Raw genomic sequence first — 19,784 nt, 5'->3', positions numbered from 1 at the left:
AAGGCCCTTTTGTAGGATGTCCACATCTTTTGGAGTTTTGATTATGGCTCCTAGTTTGCAGTCATCTGCGAACCGTTAATAAAGACCTTCTGTGTTGGCCTGTACTTCAGAGAAGTAGATACCAAACAGGAGAGGACCCAGGACTGAACCCTGTGGTACTCCACTTGTCACTGGTCTGAAGTTGGATTTGGAGTCTGCTACTTTCACAGTGTGGGTTCTGTCCGTGAGCCAGTTGGCAACCCATCTTGTGACATAGGGATTTATACCTAGTTTAGTGAGTTTATCTATAATTCCAGAGTGGGGGATGGTGTCGAAAGCCTTGGCGAGATCTAGATAGGCTGTGTGAACCACCTTACCCTCATCTACAGCTTTGGTGACTGCTTCAAAGAAGTCTATCAGGTTTAGGAGACATGATCTGCCTTTTACAAATCCGAACTGGGTGGGGTCTTGAGTTTGGAGATTACCAATGTCATTGTTTATAAGTTCCATAACCTTGCAGACCAGGCTCGTTAGGCTAATGGGGCGGTAGTTTCAGGGGTCTGTGGTGGCTCCCCTTTTGTGGAGTGGGATAACTGTTGCTGTGCGCCATTCAGTGGGCACATAGCCTGAGGTGAGGCTATGATTGAACATGGTACTTAGATGGGGTCTCAGTTCATTCTGTAGCTCATGTAGAACACAGCCTGGGATGTCTTCAGGTCCCATGGATGCTGTGTTCTTGGCTTTGGATAGTGTGTTTCTTACCTGTGCAGCCGTGATTACAGGAACTTTGCATTCTTCTGGTATAGAGATGGGCCCTTTAGGGGATGACAGGGGGGTAAAGTTAGCGCTGAACCTATCTGCCAGGATGTTGGCAATATCAGTTGGTTCTGTATATTTAGTGCCATTGTGCTGTAACTCAGAGCAGATCTAAGTGTTGCCATTGAGATTCTTGACATAGCTGTAGAATGCTTTGTGGTTGTCTTTAGAGTCAGTGGCAATTTTGTTTTCATAACTAGCTTTGGAGGATTTTATGAGGGATCTCAGCTTCTTACTGAGGCTGACCAGGGAGTTTCTCCAATCATGGGATTTTACTATTTTTTTGCAACAGTTTCTTTCTTCTGTTGTAGAGTTTGTTTATGGCAGGGGACCACCAGATTGGCTTCCTTTTTTTGGAGGATAGCATCTTGGTTCTGTTAAGGATTGCACGATCCATGCACTCATGTAAGTGCTTATAAAGTGCGTTTGTGTAGGATTCAGCAGCCATACCTCTATTGTCCGTCAGCATGGGTATCGTGAAGTTTGCCACTTCTGTCTTAAGAAGCGTGAAGTTGGCTTTGGAGAAATTGTTTACTGTGGTTTCCCTAATGGGGGGTAGGGGGGGATGTGGATGTCTAGGGTGATTAGCTTGTGGTCAGATCTGACCAACGAGGAATTGACCTCTTGTATAGAGCACCGGTTGCCCATGTTGGTAATAACCAGGTCTAGAATATTGCTGCCCCTGGTGGGAGTGTGGATAAGTTGATCCATGGCATTGGAATTTATGAATTCCAGAAAACGTTGAGCACAAGAGTTGGTACATGAGTAGTTTTCCCAGTTAATGGTAGGGTAGTTGAAATCGCCCATTATTAGGGTGTTAGGTTGTACCTTATATTTTCCAATGTATTAAGAAATGAGGAGTGGGATTCCTGGGGCATGGTGGGGGATTTGTAGCAAGCTACAATTTGGATTGTGGTTTTGCCCAGAGTTAGTTGCACTTGGATAATCTCGGATGCATTATGCTGAGCAACTAGCCTGGAGGTGTTGATATCCTTAATGAATATGGACATGCCTCTGCCTAATGTTTCGGTCCAGGTTAGGTGGCCGAAAGGTGTGGTATGAATTATAGCCTGGTAATGCAGGGGTACTCTCTGGAGCCTTGAACCATTTCTCTGTCACTGCACAGATGTTGATGTTCTCCATTTTAAGGAGCGTCTCGAGTGAGTGCATTTTGAGGTTTAGACTTCTAGCATTGAGTAGCAATACCCTCAGATTCTTCTTGCCTGTACCTGTTAGGGTGGTGAATTTGTCATTTGAACCTTGCCTAAAAAAGGCACTATAGGGGTGGCTAGAGCCTTAGCCAGTATCCGGAATCCCAGGGACGACAGGTGCAGGCCATCTCTGGCAAAGCATCTTGGTTTGTCGATCATGTCATCCCAGGCAGACAGATACTGGATCCCCTTAGAATGACACCAGAAGCTTAGCCAATTGTTGAAGTCAATCATTTTGTCCTTGTACTGTGTTAATTCAGATCAGTGGGTTCTAAATATTATTGCCAAAGTGGTTACAAGCTCACTTTCAAAGAGCCTTTAAGATTCTCAGGTTACCCAGATGTACCCAAAAATCAAAAAACTCAGCTGTAGAACAAATTCAAATTTTGTGTTCCCAGGGAGCAGTGGAACTAGTTCCAGAATATCAAAAATGGAAAGGATTTTACTCAAGACTCTTCCTAGTTCCCATAAAAGAATGATATTGGTGTCCTATTCTGGACCTGTCCAACTTGAATCTATTTCTCAGGGTACCAAAATTGAGAATGTTGAGACCTAAAAGACATTTGTCTGCACATCTCTGTATCAAAGTCACAGAGAAGCATTCTTCACTTCAGAGCAAGCTCCTGTCACTGTCAGTTTTCAGCTCTGCCCTTTGAACTGTCTGCTGCACCATGGGTTTTCACAAAGTGCTTAGCTCCTGCCATTGCCTTCTGAAGGACCAAGGGGGTCCAGATTTACCCATACCTGGACAGTTGCCTAATACAGGCCTCAGACCCATCAGAGATTCTCAAAGACCTGAAGTTCACACAGGACCTCTTAACTTCCCTGGGGTTCTTACTAAACCTAAAGAAATCCAACACTGTGCCAGCCAAACAGTTTTCCTAGGGGCACTCCTGAACTCTTCTTCCAAAAGCCCCCCCACACCCGACAAAATCACCTTTTTAAACAGCTACTTCCAAAACTTAAAGTGCAGACATTGCACAACAGACAGAGAATTTCTCAGAGCTCTGGGGGTCCATGGCATCTTATATCTAAAGAATGTGTGGTGCCAGAGCTCTCAGTCCCTGGACACCAAAATACACCTGATACCTTGCCTCAAGCAAGAGCTCACGTGGTGGGTACAGGCTTACATCCCGAATCAGGGCTTGCCCTTCAAAATTACTCCTCAGGGCCAAACCCTCATGACAAATGCCTCAGACATTGCATGGGGGCCCATACCCAACATCTCCAAACCCACGGGTTATGGAAAGAACTCATGGCAGTACAAAAAGGCTTACTAGCCTTCAAAGAGAAATGGATACTAGGGTTCTGGTAGTACAAACAGACAACACCACAGTCGTGTATGTGGTACATAGATAAGAAGGCACACACTCCTATGCCCTGTGTTGGCTAGCCATGCAAGTCTGGGAGACAGCACACACTCTGGGACTTCACCTTTTAGTGCAATATCTGCCAGAGGAACAAGACACCCATGCAGATCACCTAAGGAGGAACTTGACAGACCCCCATGAGTGGCACCTACACTGAGATATCTTTGTCAGCATAGCTCAAAAATGGGGAACCCCACAGGTGGACTTTTGCCAGCAAGGACAGTGCTCAACTGGAGATGTTCTGTACCAGGGCAAGACGGGCATTGGCATGGAAAATGGATGTCTTCTCCTTCCCATGGACTCGCCTCTTCATTTACGCATTTCCCCCTTCCACTTCTGCCTCGAATCCTTCTAAAGACGAGAGAAGAAGGCTCCAGGACCATTGTGATAGCTCCAAACTGGCCCAGATAACGCTGGATGTTCTGTAGTCCTATCTTGCCTTCATTCTTACACATGGGTTCAGAGCCGATCCTCGGCTCCGACAGCCTTTTTACAAGCTCAAAGTCTTCTAGTTGGCTCGTGGCTAGGTAGGTATCCCATGGTGCACCAGTACAATCCCCAGATCTCGTTTGCTGCATCGACGAGTTCGGATGTGCTTCTTCTTGGCCGTGGTTAAGTCTAACACATTTTGCTAATTTTTTTACTAAAAATTGCTGTTTTTCATATTTAGATAGCTAGATAGCTTCTGATAACTGTTATTAGAGTTATTTGGTAGTTTCATAGTTTTCAAGTTACTATAGTTCTTTTGTGTTAAGTATTTCTGAGAACAGTTGGCCGTTGGCCTTATCGTTCACTTTGGTATCCTGTGTGCCAGTTAGTTTCTTCACTGGGGTTGTTTATATATATTTTTATACCCCTAGTTTCAGATATTGTTGATATTACTGTTTGTAGGTGCCTTTGTACATAGTTTAGACTGCGTGTGCATATTAGATAAGTTTCTCTGTATATTTTTAGATTAAAATACATACATTGCTTGCGGGGCTCCACTTATTGGATTTCCCGTTAGAACGGGGTTTTCTTTTTACCTTCATTCTCTTGTTTTGCATTGTTAGATATTGTATTTTTTTCTCTGGTATGTGTGCGATGCTTTCCTTTCTAGGTCCGTTTTAGTTGGAGGACCTAGATTTTCTCTCTCTTTCTCTACCAGGGCTAGGCCCATTTAAGTTAGAGGACCTAGCCCTCGTGGTTGTGTCTTGTTGGTACTTTAAGGGCTAGGCCCGTTTAAGTTAGAGAACCTAGTCCTTCCACTTTCCCTTTCTTCTCTGTGTCGTGTGTCTGATTGCAATCTTCTGTGAGATGTCTGAGGAGGTTAAAGATCATAAGCCATCTGGCTTTTAAAAGTGTGTCAAATGCTCACAGAAGATATCCATAACAGATGGCCACAGTAACTGCGTGTACTGTCTTGGGGCCATCCATTTACACGAAACATGCCTATTTTGTCACTCATTTAGTGCCAGGGTATTGCAGGAGAGGAAAAATAAACTCATACTAAAAGGTCTCCTTAAGCCCTCTTTTGAGGAAGATCTGGCCAGCTTATCCTCATATGCCAAGTCTCATGGATCTAAAAAGGAGAAATCTAAATCTTCTATGAGGCCCTCCCCGGCACCGGCTGGTGCATCTGAGCCGCCTCCCAAAATTTCCAAATCTGACAAACCTGCTGCGTCCTCGGCTCCACTAACTTCAGTGCCAATCGAGGGTTCTACTACTACCACTACTGTTGCTACAGTGTCGGCACCAGGTAGTTCGGAGCCGACCACTGATAGTAGACATTGGAACCAGTCTACAGGTCCTTTACTGGTCTCCCCTACACTAAGGTCACCCATATTACAGAGATCCCATTCTCCCACACTATCCTCCAGGTCTTCCAGGAGTTTATCGGAAGAAGATGTGGAGAGAGTAGTGCTGAGACTCTTGAAGTCATCTGCCTTACCTAAAATGTTGGTTCTGAGCCAGTCAGTTCCGGGGCCACTTGAGTCCGTTACCCCTTCTGTGATTCCTCCTCTGAGCCATGCTGGTCTTTCAGAGCCGGAGTGTTCGGTACCATTGGTGGAACCCTCCATTCCAGCTCCCACTGAGGTTGTTTCGGAGCCGAGTTCTGCTCCGACACACTTGGTGCTGTCCGTGGTGTCTAGGAACCAAAGCTCCCTGGTCAGCCCCAACAGGGACGCCTGGAACCAAAACTCTTCGGTTCCGAGCCTTCCTCTAGGCACGATGGCTAGGGTGAGCTTGGACCGTACATCTGTCTTAGAGCCGATGGCTCTGGAACCAATGGCATCCTCTGTCTCCTCGGAGCTTGGGAGATCTTTGGAGCCTGGGAGGTCAGCATTCAAGATGAGGAGTGTGCTGTCACAATCATCAGCTCCTACCAGGGGTACCGACACTCTTCCCCTGAGGGCACCTACTTCTGTCTCAGCACCTACTACTCCCTCTCTGGACAGCAGAGACCCGCAGCCTCAGGAGCCACCAGCTGGTGGCCCCCATTCTTCCGAGACCTCCCCGGAATATCCTTCTGAGGAGCCCCCATGGAAGAGAACATGCAAGGGGAAGCATGTAGACTCCCAGGACAAGTCTCTTACCTTGGACACCGACCTCAAGGAGTCAGACGGGTACCCCAAGTCATCCTCTGATGATGTCTCCTTTGTAGACATCCTGGAGATCTTTAAGCAGAGGTGCGGCTGGCTCACTGTCATCCCTGCTGATGAGGAGTCGGTGTACCTGAAGGCTTTCGGGTGTTAACCTTCAGCCTCTTGGGTGTCTCCACCTTTCGACGATCTGTTAAAGCTTGTTAGTCGTAAGGTGTGGGATACTTCTGATGTCGTGGAGCCAGTCCCCAGGAGACGAAATAAATTTCTATCAGCTCCCAAGGAGAAGGAATTTTTGTCAAAGGGTGTTCCCGTAGATGCCACGGTGGTGGCGGTGGGCACTAAGAAGGAGCTAGTGGAGATGACTTCTGTCCATCCACCGAATAAAGAATCTCGAACGATGGACAGATACGGGAAGCATATATTTTTCTCAGCGACATTTACTCTTAGATTGCTGAACTACCTTACACACTTCTCGAGGCTTCATAGAGATCTCCCTAAGGAGTTAGGAGAGACTCTACAAGGTGCATCCACTGAGGGAGTCCCCGAGAAGGTGTCTGCCCAGTTGTCCACCTTGAACTCTGTTGTCAACTCGTCCATGAGGCTCATCTCGTATGCAGCCAATGGAGCGAGCAGAGCAGCGGGTTCAGGAATTTCCCTAAAGCGTCATTCCTGGATGCGCTTGTGTAATTTTGCGGAACCGTTCAAGTCTACATGTACCAACGCCCCCTTCGACGGTTCTTCATTAATTGGACCCAAGGTAAAGAACACACACACCCGTTGCAAGCAAGAAGGGAAAACACACACTGCCGTGGGAGTACGTTTTACTGTCCCCTCTAGACCATACCCTAAGGGTCAGAGAGGTGGTACAATGTCGTTCAAGAAGTCACAGAGGTTTTTCCAGGATGCACAGAGTGATGCAGAGGCAGAGGAGGAGGAGGAAATGGTAGACGTCGCCCTAGAGGCAGGGGCTGTGATTAGTTTTGGGGCCGGCCCTACCAGTGCTCCTGATGTGGAGCCCGACTGTGCTTCTCTGGAGCCAGTCGGGGTCGCATTTTTTTGTATCCGAAAGCCTCGCTAAGTATCACTCAAGACTGATGGGTACAAAGAATTATTACCAGAGGTTATTCCATACCCTTTCCTCTGCCACCTCATGTTCCCAAGAGGATCCCGGATATTCCACCCAATCACAGGGATCAAGCAACTGTAGAGGTCAACAAGTTGCTGGCAAAAAGAGTCATCCAAACCGTCCCCACAGACCAAATAGGATTCGGAACTTACTCCAGACTCTTTTTAGTGCCAAAATGTACAGGGGACTGGAGGCCCATCTTGGACCTCAGCAAATTAAACAAATCCATAAAGAAAGACAAGTTCCGGATGGTGACACTGCAGTCTATTCTCCCATTACTAGGGAAAGACAATTGGATGTGCTCAATAGATCTCCAAGACGCTTACTACCACATAAAAATGGACAGGGCGTCAAGGAGTCATCTACGCTTCTGGTTGGGAGCCAGTCACTACCAGTTTTGTGCTCTGCCCTTTGGTTTCACCACAGCCCCCAGGGTGTTCACCAAGTGTATGGCAGTAGTGACAGCTCACCTGAGACATCAAGGATTCCAGGCGTTTCCGTATCTGGACGACTGGCTCCTGACTGCCCCCACCAGGCATCTACTTCTTCAGACCAAGGAAGTTCTATTCAACTTTGTGCCCAGTTGGAGATTACAATCATTTGGGAAAAATCTGCCTTATTGTCCTCTCAGTTTGTGATTTTTGTAGGCGCAGAAATAGACACAGTAGCCATGTTGGCTTGTTTTCCAGTAGAAAGAGCACAGAATCTGGTTCTTCAAATTCACCGTCTTCTCCCCCTTCGAAAAGTCTAGGCCAAGACTGTTCTGAAGCTTCTAGGGACCGTGGCTTCTACCATACTAGTAGTGCCGCTAGCCAGACTACACATGCGGATTCTTCAGTGGCTTCTGTCGTCCCAGTGGTTCTTCCAACAACTGCCCTTAACTCATCACATTCTGTTAACAGACTCTTGCAAGAAGGACCTCATTTGGTGGATTCAACCCAATCGCTTAACCACGGGCACTCCATTTGTCCCTCGCCAACCTGTTGCCACTGTGACCACGGATGCCTCACAAATGGGGGGGGGTATTATCTAGGCAGGACTGTCCAAGGCACATGGCAAGATCACGAGGCTCACCTGCATATCAGTGTTCTAGAGATGAGGGTGGTGCTCCTGGCATTGCAAACACTTCATGACCTTCTTCCTCTTGGGACGATTGCAATACAGTCAGACAACATGTCGGTATTATGGTATATCAACAAACAAGGCAGAACCAGATCATACCCACTCTGTCGGGAGGCCATTCGAGTTTGGAAATGGGCAATATCTTCCCAGCGCTTTCTGGTGGCAACGCACATCCCGGGGACAACCAGTGTGATAGCCGATAAACTCAGCCTGGAAATTTTGATGCCTCACGAGTGGTCTCTGAAGCAGGAAATAGCGGAGCAGATTTTCCGCAGATGGGGACAGCCTTGCTGCGATCTCTTTGCCAGCCCAATCATTGCCAAATGCAGCAGCTATTTCTCCCTCATGCCCCCTCCGGGGGAGTCACAGAGAGACGCACTTGTTCACGGTTGGCCTCTGGGTCTCCTTTATGCTTTCCCTCCCTTTCCTCTCATACCCAAGGTGATTCAGAAAGTGAAACAGCTGGGAAGCAAACTGGTCCTCATTACCCCTTACTGGCCTCGACAAGTTTGGTTTCCCTTTCTCGGGCCTCACCTTCTAGACGATCCATGGATTCTGGACCCCAGTGCCAGATCTCTCAACACACATGTCAGGCTCGCTTCACCCCACCATACACACCCTCAGTTTGACAGCTTGGCTGCTCCAGTTCCATCCCTAGTCAGGCTTCACGACTTCTCACCCTCCGTGACTCATATCCTTACATCGTCTCGTAAACCCTCCACTTGGAAATTATATTCCAGTAAATGGAGAATGTTCTCTATCTGGGCTGAGGAAAAGTAGGCTACTGATTTGGCATAGTGGTATGTATTTCTGACTGTAGCGCATAGGGTCCTGGGTTCAAAACTTGCCAGTGAAATGCATGGTGGTAATACAACACTTTATATCTGGCATGCCTTAGTGGTAAATCATTTTGTGTATGGTGTGCATGGTCTTGGGTTCGAGCCTTGCAGAAGCTGTTTATTTGGGTGGGAGGCTGGTATAATAGTTAAGATGCTTACCTTAAAGATACAAGGTACAGGGTTTAATTCTCACATGGGGTTATTGGCTAGGCTTAAAATGGCCCTCAAGGGCAGTTAGCCTAGTACTAACCTATGAGTGTTGCCCCTTATACCACTTCTATTCCGGTGGTTTTGGAATTTTTGTCTGAACTTTTCCACCAGGGATCTGTGGCTGCCGCAGTCAGGGGTCAGTTGGCTGTGATTTCTAATTTTCATCTAGGTCTACACGATTCTAATCTGATGTCACATAGGTTGTGCAAGACTTTCCTTAAAGGTGCCACTTTAAGACCCCCCCCCTTTCAGAAACCGGTTGCTTTGTGGAACTTGAATTTTGTACTATCCAAATTAACGTCTCCACCCTTTGAGCCTTCTCATTCGTCGCCTTTGAAATTTTTGTCTTGGAAAACTTTGTTTCTGGTGGCAATGACATCTGCTAGACGAGTGTCAGAGTTACAAGCACTGTCTGTCAAAACCCTCATCTGATATTTCACAAAGACAGAGTATCTCTTCGTACTAATCCATCCCTTGTCCCCAAGGTCTGTTCCCATAACACTTTGAACCAATCCATAGAACTTCCGGTGTTCTTCCCTAATCATTCCAACGGAGCAGAATACAGGTTTCATCCGTTGGATGTTCATAGACATTTATGTTTTTATTTGCACCGGTCTAAGGAATTCAGGAAGTCAGACCAATTATTTATCTCCTTCTCCGATTCCAGATTAGGTCTACCAGTTTCCAAAGTGACCCTCTCAAATTGGATCTCTAGCTGTATAGCTTACATTTACACTTCTGATGGTAAGCCTTTACCTTTCAAAATTAAGGCTCTTTCTACGAGATCTCAGTCTACCTCGGCAGCCTTTCAAGCCAGGGTCCCATTTGATAATATCTGTACAGCAGCAACTTGGGCTACCCCTCACACATTTATTACTCATTACAAATTGGATTTGACCTCCAGGGGTAGAGCATCCTTTGGTTCCATGGTACTCAGGAGTATTTTTCCTTGAGCCACCCAAGAATAAGGTGCTAGGGACGCTGTCCCATGTTTAAGAATGAAGGCGAGATAGGACTAGAGAACATAAAGAAGTTATGTACTCACCATAACGTTCCATTTTTGTAGTCCATATCGACCTTCATTCTTACGAACCCACCCTCCTACCCCCATCCTGGAAGTATCTGGAGACAGAAAAATATTGTTTTTATTATTCATTGGAGACCTTTTATTATTGGGTTCTTTCTGTATGGTTTTTTATTATGTCTCTTAGCAGCGAACAAAATCTGGGGATTGTACTGGTGCACCATGGGATACCTACCTAGCCACGAGCCAACTAGAAGACGTTGAGCTTGTAAAAAGGCCGAGTTGGAGCCGAGGATCAGCTCCGAACCCATGTGTAAGAATGAAGGGCGAGATGAACTACAAACATGGAACGTTATGGTGAGTACATAACTTCTTTTTTCCACTCCTCCTCCAGCTCACCAATCAGAAACCTTGGTAGTTACCACATAGGGTAGACCTCCTCACCTAATCCAAAGGGAGGATTATGCACCCCAATCTGCAGACTCTAAACTTTTCAGCTTGGATTGTCCCACAGCACCAAACTAGTATGAACAGGTGCAAAACATTCTGAAGATATCCAGAAGGCCTAGCACTAGGAAATCTTACTCATCCAGATGGAAAAGATTCTTTATTTGGTGCCAGAAACACCACCTTGAGCCAAGCATCCTGGAGGCTTTTCCTACTCCTGTATAAAAACACATGCCTCAGCTATCTCGGCTCACATTCTTATTCTTCCTCCAATCTTCTCACACCCCCTCATGAAACAATTCCTTATGGATGTCATGCACATTAGGCCCCCCAGGAGAAAACCCACCCATCCATGGGGACTTCAGCTGTGTGCTAGAAAAATTGACTTTGCCTCCTTTTGAACCTGCAGCTAATGCTTCTTTAAAATTTCTCACTTGGAAGACTGCTCTTCTTTCAGCTATTACTTTAGTTAGAAGGGTCTCAGAGTTACAGGCCCTAATGGCAGTAGAGCCTTTCATTATCTTCCATAAAGACACTGTGTCCCTCCGAACTAATCCCTCCTTTATGTCTAAGTTGGTAACTAATGTGTCTTTGACTCAAGCCATCCATCTGCCTACCTTCTTTCCCAATCCTCAGAACAGGGGATAAAGAATTCTGCACTCCTTGAATGTGCACAGAATGTTATGCTTCTATCTAGACGGAACAAAATCCTTAAGAAAATCAGGTTAGCTGTTCATAACCTTTTCCCCCAGATCTAAAGGGAAATGAGCTAATAAGCAAACCTTTTCCAAATGGATTTCCCACTATTTCTTTCTGCTACAAACATCGTGGCAAGAGCCCTCCCCACTTCCCCCACCCCGATTTGGTTAGACCTCACTCTACCAGGGCCACAGCTACTTTTACAGCTTTCCTTAAGGAGGTCTCCACAAAAGACATTCTGGAAGCAGCTACTTGGTCTTCTACATATACCTTCACAAGACACTACCACTTGCCAGCTTTCTCAAAATCCAGAGCAGGATTTGCCTCTGCAGTCTTACAGGGAATCGTCTCCTCTCCTTGATTTCCATTTACCTTCATTTAAGCTTTGGGGAGTTTCCCAACTGTCAGGACTGCAGCAGTGAAACACTAAGAACATAGTACAATTGTGCATACTTACCATAAGTTTAGATGCTCAAGTGTATTCCCTGTTACAGTCTTCTTTCCCTCCCTCCAACCCCCTTAGCCTACTTGGCAGGCTTAGAATTTCCAAATATAATGATCTTGAGCACTTAACCAGGCTACCATGGGTTGTGTTTACCCCCCCCCCTTTGTTTATTCACCTATGCTTGACGCCGGGCTTCTCCTACATGGGGCCAAGAAAATAATGAACTGATGATGCAGGCTGGCTCCTTTTATACCTGAGCATATTGATGTCTGTTAAGGCGTCTGCCAGCCTGGGAGGTTGTCATGCTGGCTGAGGGCTTTCATGGCAGGAAACCCCAACTGTCAGGACTGCAACAGTGAATACACTCTAACATCTACATTTCTGGTAAGTGTACACGACTGTACTTTACTTTTCCCCATATCTCCTCCTTTCTTATTCCTACCATGTTTTTAAACTCCGTTTTCATTTTATCTCACTGACTAGCCATCCCTTCTGAAAAAATGTCTATTTTCCGCAATAACTCAAAATCATTTCCACTACACGTTCCATAAATTCTTCTCTAACAGATAAGTAGAAAAACACCGGTGCCCATGTTTACTCCATTAGTCTGTATCTTTGTCCTACTTTTTATTGGTGCATGATCTGAAGCAATTATTGGATGTGTTTCAAACCTTTCAATAAAATATGCATTCTACTGTGAAATATTATTTCTACCCAGTCTAGTCCAGTTATTGTATCTTGGGGATTAATATGTAAATTTTGTCCAGGTTCTTACTGCTGAATTCTTATATTCCATATCAAACACTATCATACATTTTTTTCAGAAATGTATCCTCTTTTGTTATACTTTTCTTTCTAGGTCCCCATATACATTCTCACTATTGCAAGTCAGGTTCCAGTCCCCACCCATAAGAAATAATCCGTGCTGAAAACTTATTTATCTCAAAATTGTTTTAAGCTTCATTGTAGTAGTTGTAGATGTAGGGTATTCTGTATTGAGCTTGTATTGCATTTATTTGCTTGTTTTCTCCAATGCTGAGAATTTAAACTGCTTGGAAATACGGCAACTACATCTACTTCAGTAGTTCTGTTAAAGTAATGTACTTCGCTACAAGCCCATGTCCATATGCTTTTTAAAGGGGCATCTGAAGTGAGTCTCTTATTTATTCTCCTTATGATGCTCTTCAACTGTGGCTGATCTTTTGAGAATTTTTACTTTTGTATATAGATATAAAAACTGGGTACACTGAGAGTGCATGTTTGTGCAGGCCTTAGAGACTGATTATGTTCAATGGTTGGATTCACTTCCAAATTTTCTCTTGATGTACAAATATGAAAATACTTGTGTAACACTACTTGTAACATTCTGAGTTTATTTAATATGTGATGACGTAGACACTTTTAGCTCAGTGTCAGACGTGCTGAACTGGAAGTGCAGAGTAAAGTTTGTTTGTACTGAATGTATTTGATGAAAGAAGTGTTATATTCTTGTCTAACATTTTTAACTCTCATGCTGCTTGTAGTATATGCAGCTTGCCTGAGGCATCTCATGCACATGGTGTCATTTATAAGAGAGATGGATGTTCATTCCATCATAAGTAACGTACAGCTGCAGCTCCCAGTACTTAGCATTTCTAACCTAATTATTAGATGTTCTTCCTGTTTTACTGTTGCAGTCATTACATTTGGGTAATCTGCTGGCAGGTTGCCCTCAGTCGGCCTTCCAGTCTTGGGTCCTGCGTTGGTTGCGGTCTCCTCTTCCATGACGTCAGGTCGTCAGGGATATAAAACATGTAGCCGACGCCATTTTCTTTAGTCTTTCTTGCCGCACGGTGCCTGAAGCAGAAGCATTTTGCAAGTGCCGGTCGGCCGACTACTGAAATATTCGAGTTTGAGTTTCAGAACTGAAGTCTTCACTAAAGCGAAGTACCCCATTGGGGAAACTTTTTGCTTGCTTTTTACCGATGTCAGAAAAAGTTAATAATTGTATTACTTGTGGGAAGCAAATACCTCATAAGGATTTCCATTTTTACTGTATTCCTTGCCTAGGCCCTGATCACAACGTGCCTGGGTTTTGTGCTAGATTTAACCAACACACTATTAAGCATTGGTATATTTTTGCATCAAAGTATTTTGGAAACAGATTTAACTACCCAGAAATTTTGTCGGATAGCAATGAAGAAAACGCAAAGAAAAGGACAGAGAAAGGCAGTCAAGATCCAAAACCGATAACGAAGCTTCTCCTAAGCCAGTCGCCGGTTCGCCGGTACTCAGTGAGGTGCTTTCGCAGCCCCTGATACCCGCTACCTTCAAGTAGCAGGCCTCTACCGACACCCATGTGGAGTCCAGCATGCCGCAAGATACTCAAGGTATTGGACCGACGGATGTATCTCCCTCGGATGGGTCCGTTGCCGCTGAGCAGGCACTGGCTTCTGAGGCTGTATTCAGACCTCAACATTTGTATATCAAACTGACGACAGATGCAAAACCAAAGAAAAAAGTAACTTCTAAAACTAAAAAAAACGATGCATGAGCCATATGCACAGGCCTCTATGCCTAAAAAACAGATTATCAAAATGGCTGAAGACCTTATTACCTTGATCAGGGGTACCCATCCCCCTCCTGATAAGAGGCCTAGGCAAGACACTGATTATGAATCTTCAGATCAGGTTTCTATTTCTTCTGATTACTCTTCTGATCAGGAATTATCTATACCTCTCTATGAGGATTCTTATGCTAAGGAGTCTATTCCATCTGCATCTCCTCCTGAGGATTATTCATTTGGAGAAACCTTGCATACTTTGAGGGAGCATTTTCACTGGGAGAGTCAAGACGTCTCAGAATCAAAAAAGAAGCTCAGGGATTTCCTTCTTCTCCCTCAGCATAGGTCTTTAGCCATTCCCCGTTTTAGACATTGTGGATGATGTGTTTTCTGAGTCAAGCTTGACCCCTGACTCTTTACCTCCGGCTCCCAGTAAGCCAGACAGATATTACAGGGTCCCTGAGTCACATAAATTTTTATTTAGAAACCCTGCTGCTGATCCTGAAACTATTTCACAGGGTCCAAAGGGAGTTAAGGCCTCAACAGCAAAAAATCCTACCCCATCTGACAGAGATTCAAGGGCACAGGACAGATGGGGAAAAAGGTTTATACATCTGCAACCTTGGCGATCAGGGCCTTAAACTGTCAATTTTATATACTTAAGTACCAACAACATGTTATGGGATTGCTGAAACAGAAAATGATGATGATTTCTGAATGTGCAGAAAATAAAGAATTGCAGGAATTATTGCATGCAGCTGAACAAGTTGGAAAGCATACTTTGCAATGTGGTTTTGATTCCTTAGAGGCCTCCTGCAAGGCCGCAGTTACTGGATCTGTGATTAGGAGGCATGCCTGATTAAAGGAGCAAAATTTGCCTGATCATGTCGAAGCTAAATTGCTGGATGCACCTTTACAGCATGATTCTCTGTTTGGTATTAAGGCAGAAGAGGTTGTAAAGAAAATGGAAGACAAAGCTAAGTCTGTGCAAACTGTTAAAGACTTCTTACAAGTGCAGCCACCAAGATTCAGTAGACACTGGCCTACTAAAAATTGGTCCTTTCCTGTGTCAGAGCTCAAAAGGGGGCGATTCCAGGCGCAAGATTCATACAGGTCAAAGCAATGGGGCGCTTCCACCTCCAAATCTGGAGGAGATAAAGCGCAAACCTACAGAAAGCAATCCCAATAACTTCCCTCTGCCTACACCAAGCACTTAACTTTTGGCAGCACCCATAGGGGGAAAATTAGCACTTTTTACTCAAAATTGGCAGTTAATAACCCAGGACAAGTGGGTACTAAACATCGTATCACAGAAATACAGATTCCATTTCCACACTCTGCCAATGGCAAATGGTTGGCCAGATCTGCCAAAAAATCAATGGGCAGAGGCACATAAACAGGTTACGTCCCTCATGGATATGGGGGCCATTCAGACAGTACCAGAACAGGAAAAAGGACAAGGTTTTTACTCAAGACTGTTCTTGGTACCCAGAAAGGACAAGGCCTTGCGGCCAATATTGGATTTATCGATTTTCAACACATAACCTGGACATTCTAAAATTCAAAATGCTGACTTTGCAGCAGCTTCTGCCCATGCTGGGCAAGAATGCTTGGCTGGTCACTTTAGACCTAAAAGAGGCATACCTGCATGTCCCAATAAGACAGTTGTGCAGAAGATACCTCAGATTCAAGGCTGGTTTAATGCATTACCAATTCTCCGCACAGCCCTTTGGCTTATCTACTGCGCCCAGGGTCTTTACAAAGTGCCTGGCACCAGTAATTGCATTTTGCAGACAAAGTATACAAATATATCCTTATTTGGACAACTGTCTCATTCAAGGAGAGAACAAGGACACTCTTCTTCGGCACCTGGCATTTGTGAAAAGGCTTCTAACATGCCTAGGATACACAATAAACGAAAATAAATCACAACTGGTACCCTCTCAAAAGATAACATTCGTGGGTGCAAGCTTGAATACAACTGCCCAGATGGCTTACCTCATGCCAGACAATCAAAGGCAACTGACTACTTACTTCAAACTGATGGCAACAAAAACCCAGTCTTCTGCAGGACAGATTCTGCAGGTTCTGGGCTTCATGGCATCCTGCATCCTACTGATTCCATATGCAAGACTGCATATGAGGAAACTTCAATGGTACCTAAAAAGTTTATAGAGTCAACATTCTCACAGTCTGGAAATGATGATTCCTGTCATACCCTGCCTGCAACAGGAGTTTCTATGGTGGGCAAAGACATGTCACCGAAACATGGGGAGGCCATTCACTCTACCCCTTGCCAGCCAAAACATAACAACAGACGCATCAGATTATGCCTGGGGGGCCCACATGGCAGGAAGATGCATTCAGGGCATATGGTCACCAAAACAAATGCATCTGCATATCAACCAGAAAGAGATGCTAGCTGTTCAAAATGCCCTAACAGCCTTCAAGGACTTACTTCATCCAGGACAACTACTGATAAAGATGGACAACACCACAGTCATGTGATATATAAACAAGCAAGGGGGCGCACACTCATACCCCCTTTGCAGATTAGCCATGGCACTGTGGGACACAGCTTTGACCTACCAAATACATCTTCAAGCTCAGTTACTGCCAGGAAAACAAAACACTCTGGCAGACGATTTAAGCAGAAACCTTGTGGATCCTCACGATGGAAACTAAATCCACAAGTCTTCAGCATGATAACAGAGAAATGAGGGAGCCCAGACATAGATCTATTTGCCTCTCCTCAAAATTATCAATTGAAAAGATTCTGCACAAGGACTTATCACAAGCAAGCATGGAAAGTGGACGCCCTATACTTCAGTTGGAAAAACCTATCAGTTTACACCTTTCCTCCTCTGCTTCTTCTCCCCAAGGTCCTACTAAAAGTCAGACAAGAGAAAAATTATACTAATTGCCCCGGACTGGCCCTGCCAATACTGGTACCCAATCCTAAGGAACTTGTCTCAGTACCCAGCTTGGACCTTGCCTCAAAGACCACAACTACTGTCCCAGCAAAACAATCAGATCCTGCACAATCAACTATAGACTCTGAACCTGGCAGCATGGCTGACCATGTAGTCATACAAACAACACCTCTCAGTAAAGCTGTGATGGATGTCATTTTGGAAGCCAGAAGGCCTAGTACTAGAACATCTTATGCTGTCAAATGGAAGAGATTCTGTGCTTGGAATCAAGCACAAGGAACTCGTACAGCAGAACCAAATATTCCTCAGATATTGCAATACTTGACTGAGATGCTTGACAAAGGCCTATCTTTCTCATCAATTAAAATCCATGCCTCTGCCATTTCAGCTCATTACAATACAGAGCCACCAATCTTTTCTCATCCTTTACTAAAGCAGTATCTTAGAGGAGCCAAAAATTTAAGGCCTCCTAGAAGATCACCATTGCCTGCATGGGACCTCAATTATGTGTTGGAAAAGCTCACCCTGCCTCCATTTGAACCAGTTGCTACCGCTGATATAAAGTTCTTATCATGGAAAACAGCTCTGCTTCTAGCAATTACTTCAGCAAGAAGAGTTTCAGAGCTACAGGCCCTCATGGCTATACAGCCTTTTATCATATTTTACCCAGACAGGGTATCTCTGAGGACAAATCCTACTTTTATGCCTAAGGTGGTTTCCAGTGTGGCTCTTAACTAAACAATTCATCTGCCAACCTTTTATCCAAATCTGCAGGACAAGGGGGAGAGAATTCTGCATTCCTTGGATGTACACAGACAGCCAAGATTCTTCTTAAGCAGGACTAAAGCTCTAAGAAAAACTGAGCAATTGCTAGTGACATATGCTGCAGGATCAGAAGGCAAGGCTATTTCAAAGCAGACAATTTCAAAGTGGATAAGCCACTGCATCCGTTTCTGCTATTTACACCATGGTAAACCTGTGCCCAAGGGCATTAGGTCTCATTCCACCAGAGCTGCAGCTACTTCATCAGCCTTTCTAAGGGGAGTACCAACCAAAGACATTCGGAGGCTGCTACTTGGAGTTCTGTTCACACCTTTACAAAGCATTATCATTTGCCTCTCTACTCTAAATCCAGAGCAGGCTTTGCCACTGCAGTTCTGCAGAGCCTTATAGCCACTCCTAATAGCTCCAGCCCCCCAACCATAGCTTTGGGGTTCTACCCAAATGTAATGACTGCATCAGTGAAGCACAAAGAACATAGTACAGTTGTGTACACTTACCATAAATGTAGATGTTCGAGTGTATTCACTGTTGCAGTCCAGGTTACCCTCCCACCATCCCCCTGTCATTCTGCAGTTTCTTTCCTTCTCTATCTTCTACAACCTATGTGGTGTATTTGCTTGTAGATGAAAAACTAAAGAAAATGGCATCTGCTGCATGTTTTATACCTCTGACAACCTGCAGTCATGGAAGAGGAGACAGCAACCGATGCAGGACCCAAGACTTTGGAATTCAGGCCGACTGAGGGCAGCCTGCCAGCAGATTACCCAAATGTAGTGACTGCAACAGTGATACACTCGAACATCTACATTTATGGTAAGTGTACACAACTGTACTTTTCTGATGAGCCCTGTGATTTGTTGTATAGTTTTAACTTGAACAGGATTTGTAGTGTCTGGTTACATTTTCCTCTTAATCTTTTTGTAGGTATCATTCTGCTTTACAGAGTTGTTGAAAGATGGTCTCTTTTTTTTTCAGGTTATTATGTCGGGATTCAGGGGGTGAAACTGAATCCATGCTTCTGAATGAAACTGTACCACAGTGGGTCATTGATATCACTGTTGATGTAAGTATCCTATGCTGCTTAACACTTTTTTGCAGCATTAGAATTTAAAAACATTTGCCCCATTAATATTGTAGTGCGTGTGTAATATTGTAGTGTGTGTTTTCAGCTCCGATTATGTAAGAGAAACCTGGTAGCACAAAATCAGCATGCAAGGATCCAATAAAGGCTGTCCCTCCTGAAATGTTGTCCAATAATCCACAAGGCCACAGCACAAATGTGAATATTCACTTAAAAAAGCAACCAATTCTTCTGCTTTATTGACAAATGACCAGATTAAGTGCTTTCATCTCCCTACAGGAGACTTCTTCAGAATAAGTTCTTTCCAGTAATGAAACCACTTAAATCCGCTTGAATAGTTCATCAAAACCTTCATATTGGTCTAAACATTAATTAATTAAATACACTCAATTAACTCGTTAAAACACATTCATTACATACAAAAACAGTTTCTTAAAACATATATTATATGAAACATATATTTTAATGTATATATTATTGGAAAAAACTTGAAGTCTCCTGTAGGGAGATGAAAGTGCTTAATCTGGTCATTTGTCAATAAAGCAGAAGAATTGGTTTCTTTTTTAAGTGAA

General features: G+C 44.5%; 1 protein-coding gene across 1 annotated transcript in view; it reads left to right on the top strand.

Moving 5' to 3' along the window:
- The window catches only part of WDR48 (WD repeat domain 48), a 1,921,140-nt gene that overhangs the window by 1,747,436 nt on the left and 153,920 nt on the right, over positions 1-19,784 (top strand). Inside the window, exon 16 of the mRNA XM_044066951.1 lies at positions 19,107-19,194. Coding sequence (XP_043922886.1) covers positions 19,107-19,194 — 88 coding nt within the window. The remainder of the gene's footprint in view (positions 1-19,106; positions 19,195-19,784) is intronic.

This window comes from Protopterus annectens, chromosome 3.part1 (assembly GCF_019279795.1).
Source record: "Protopterus annectens isolate FY-2018-M chromosome 3.part1, PAN1.0, whole genome shotgun sequence".
Lineage (NCBI taxonomy): Eukaryota > Metazoa > Chordata > Ceratodontiformes > Protopteridae > Protopterus > Protopterus annectens.
This window is presented reverse-complemented; position numbering and strand designations above follow the sequence as displayed.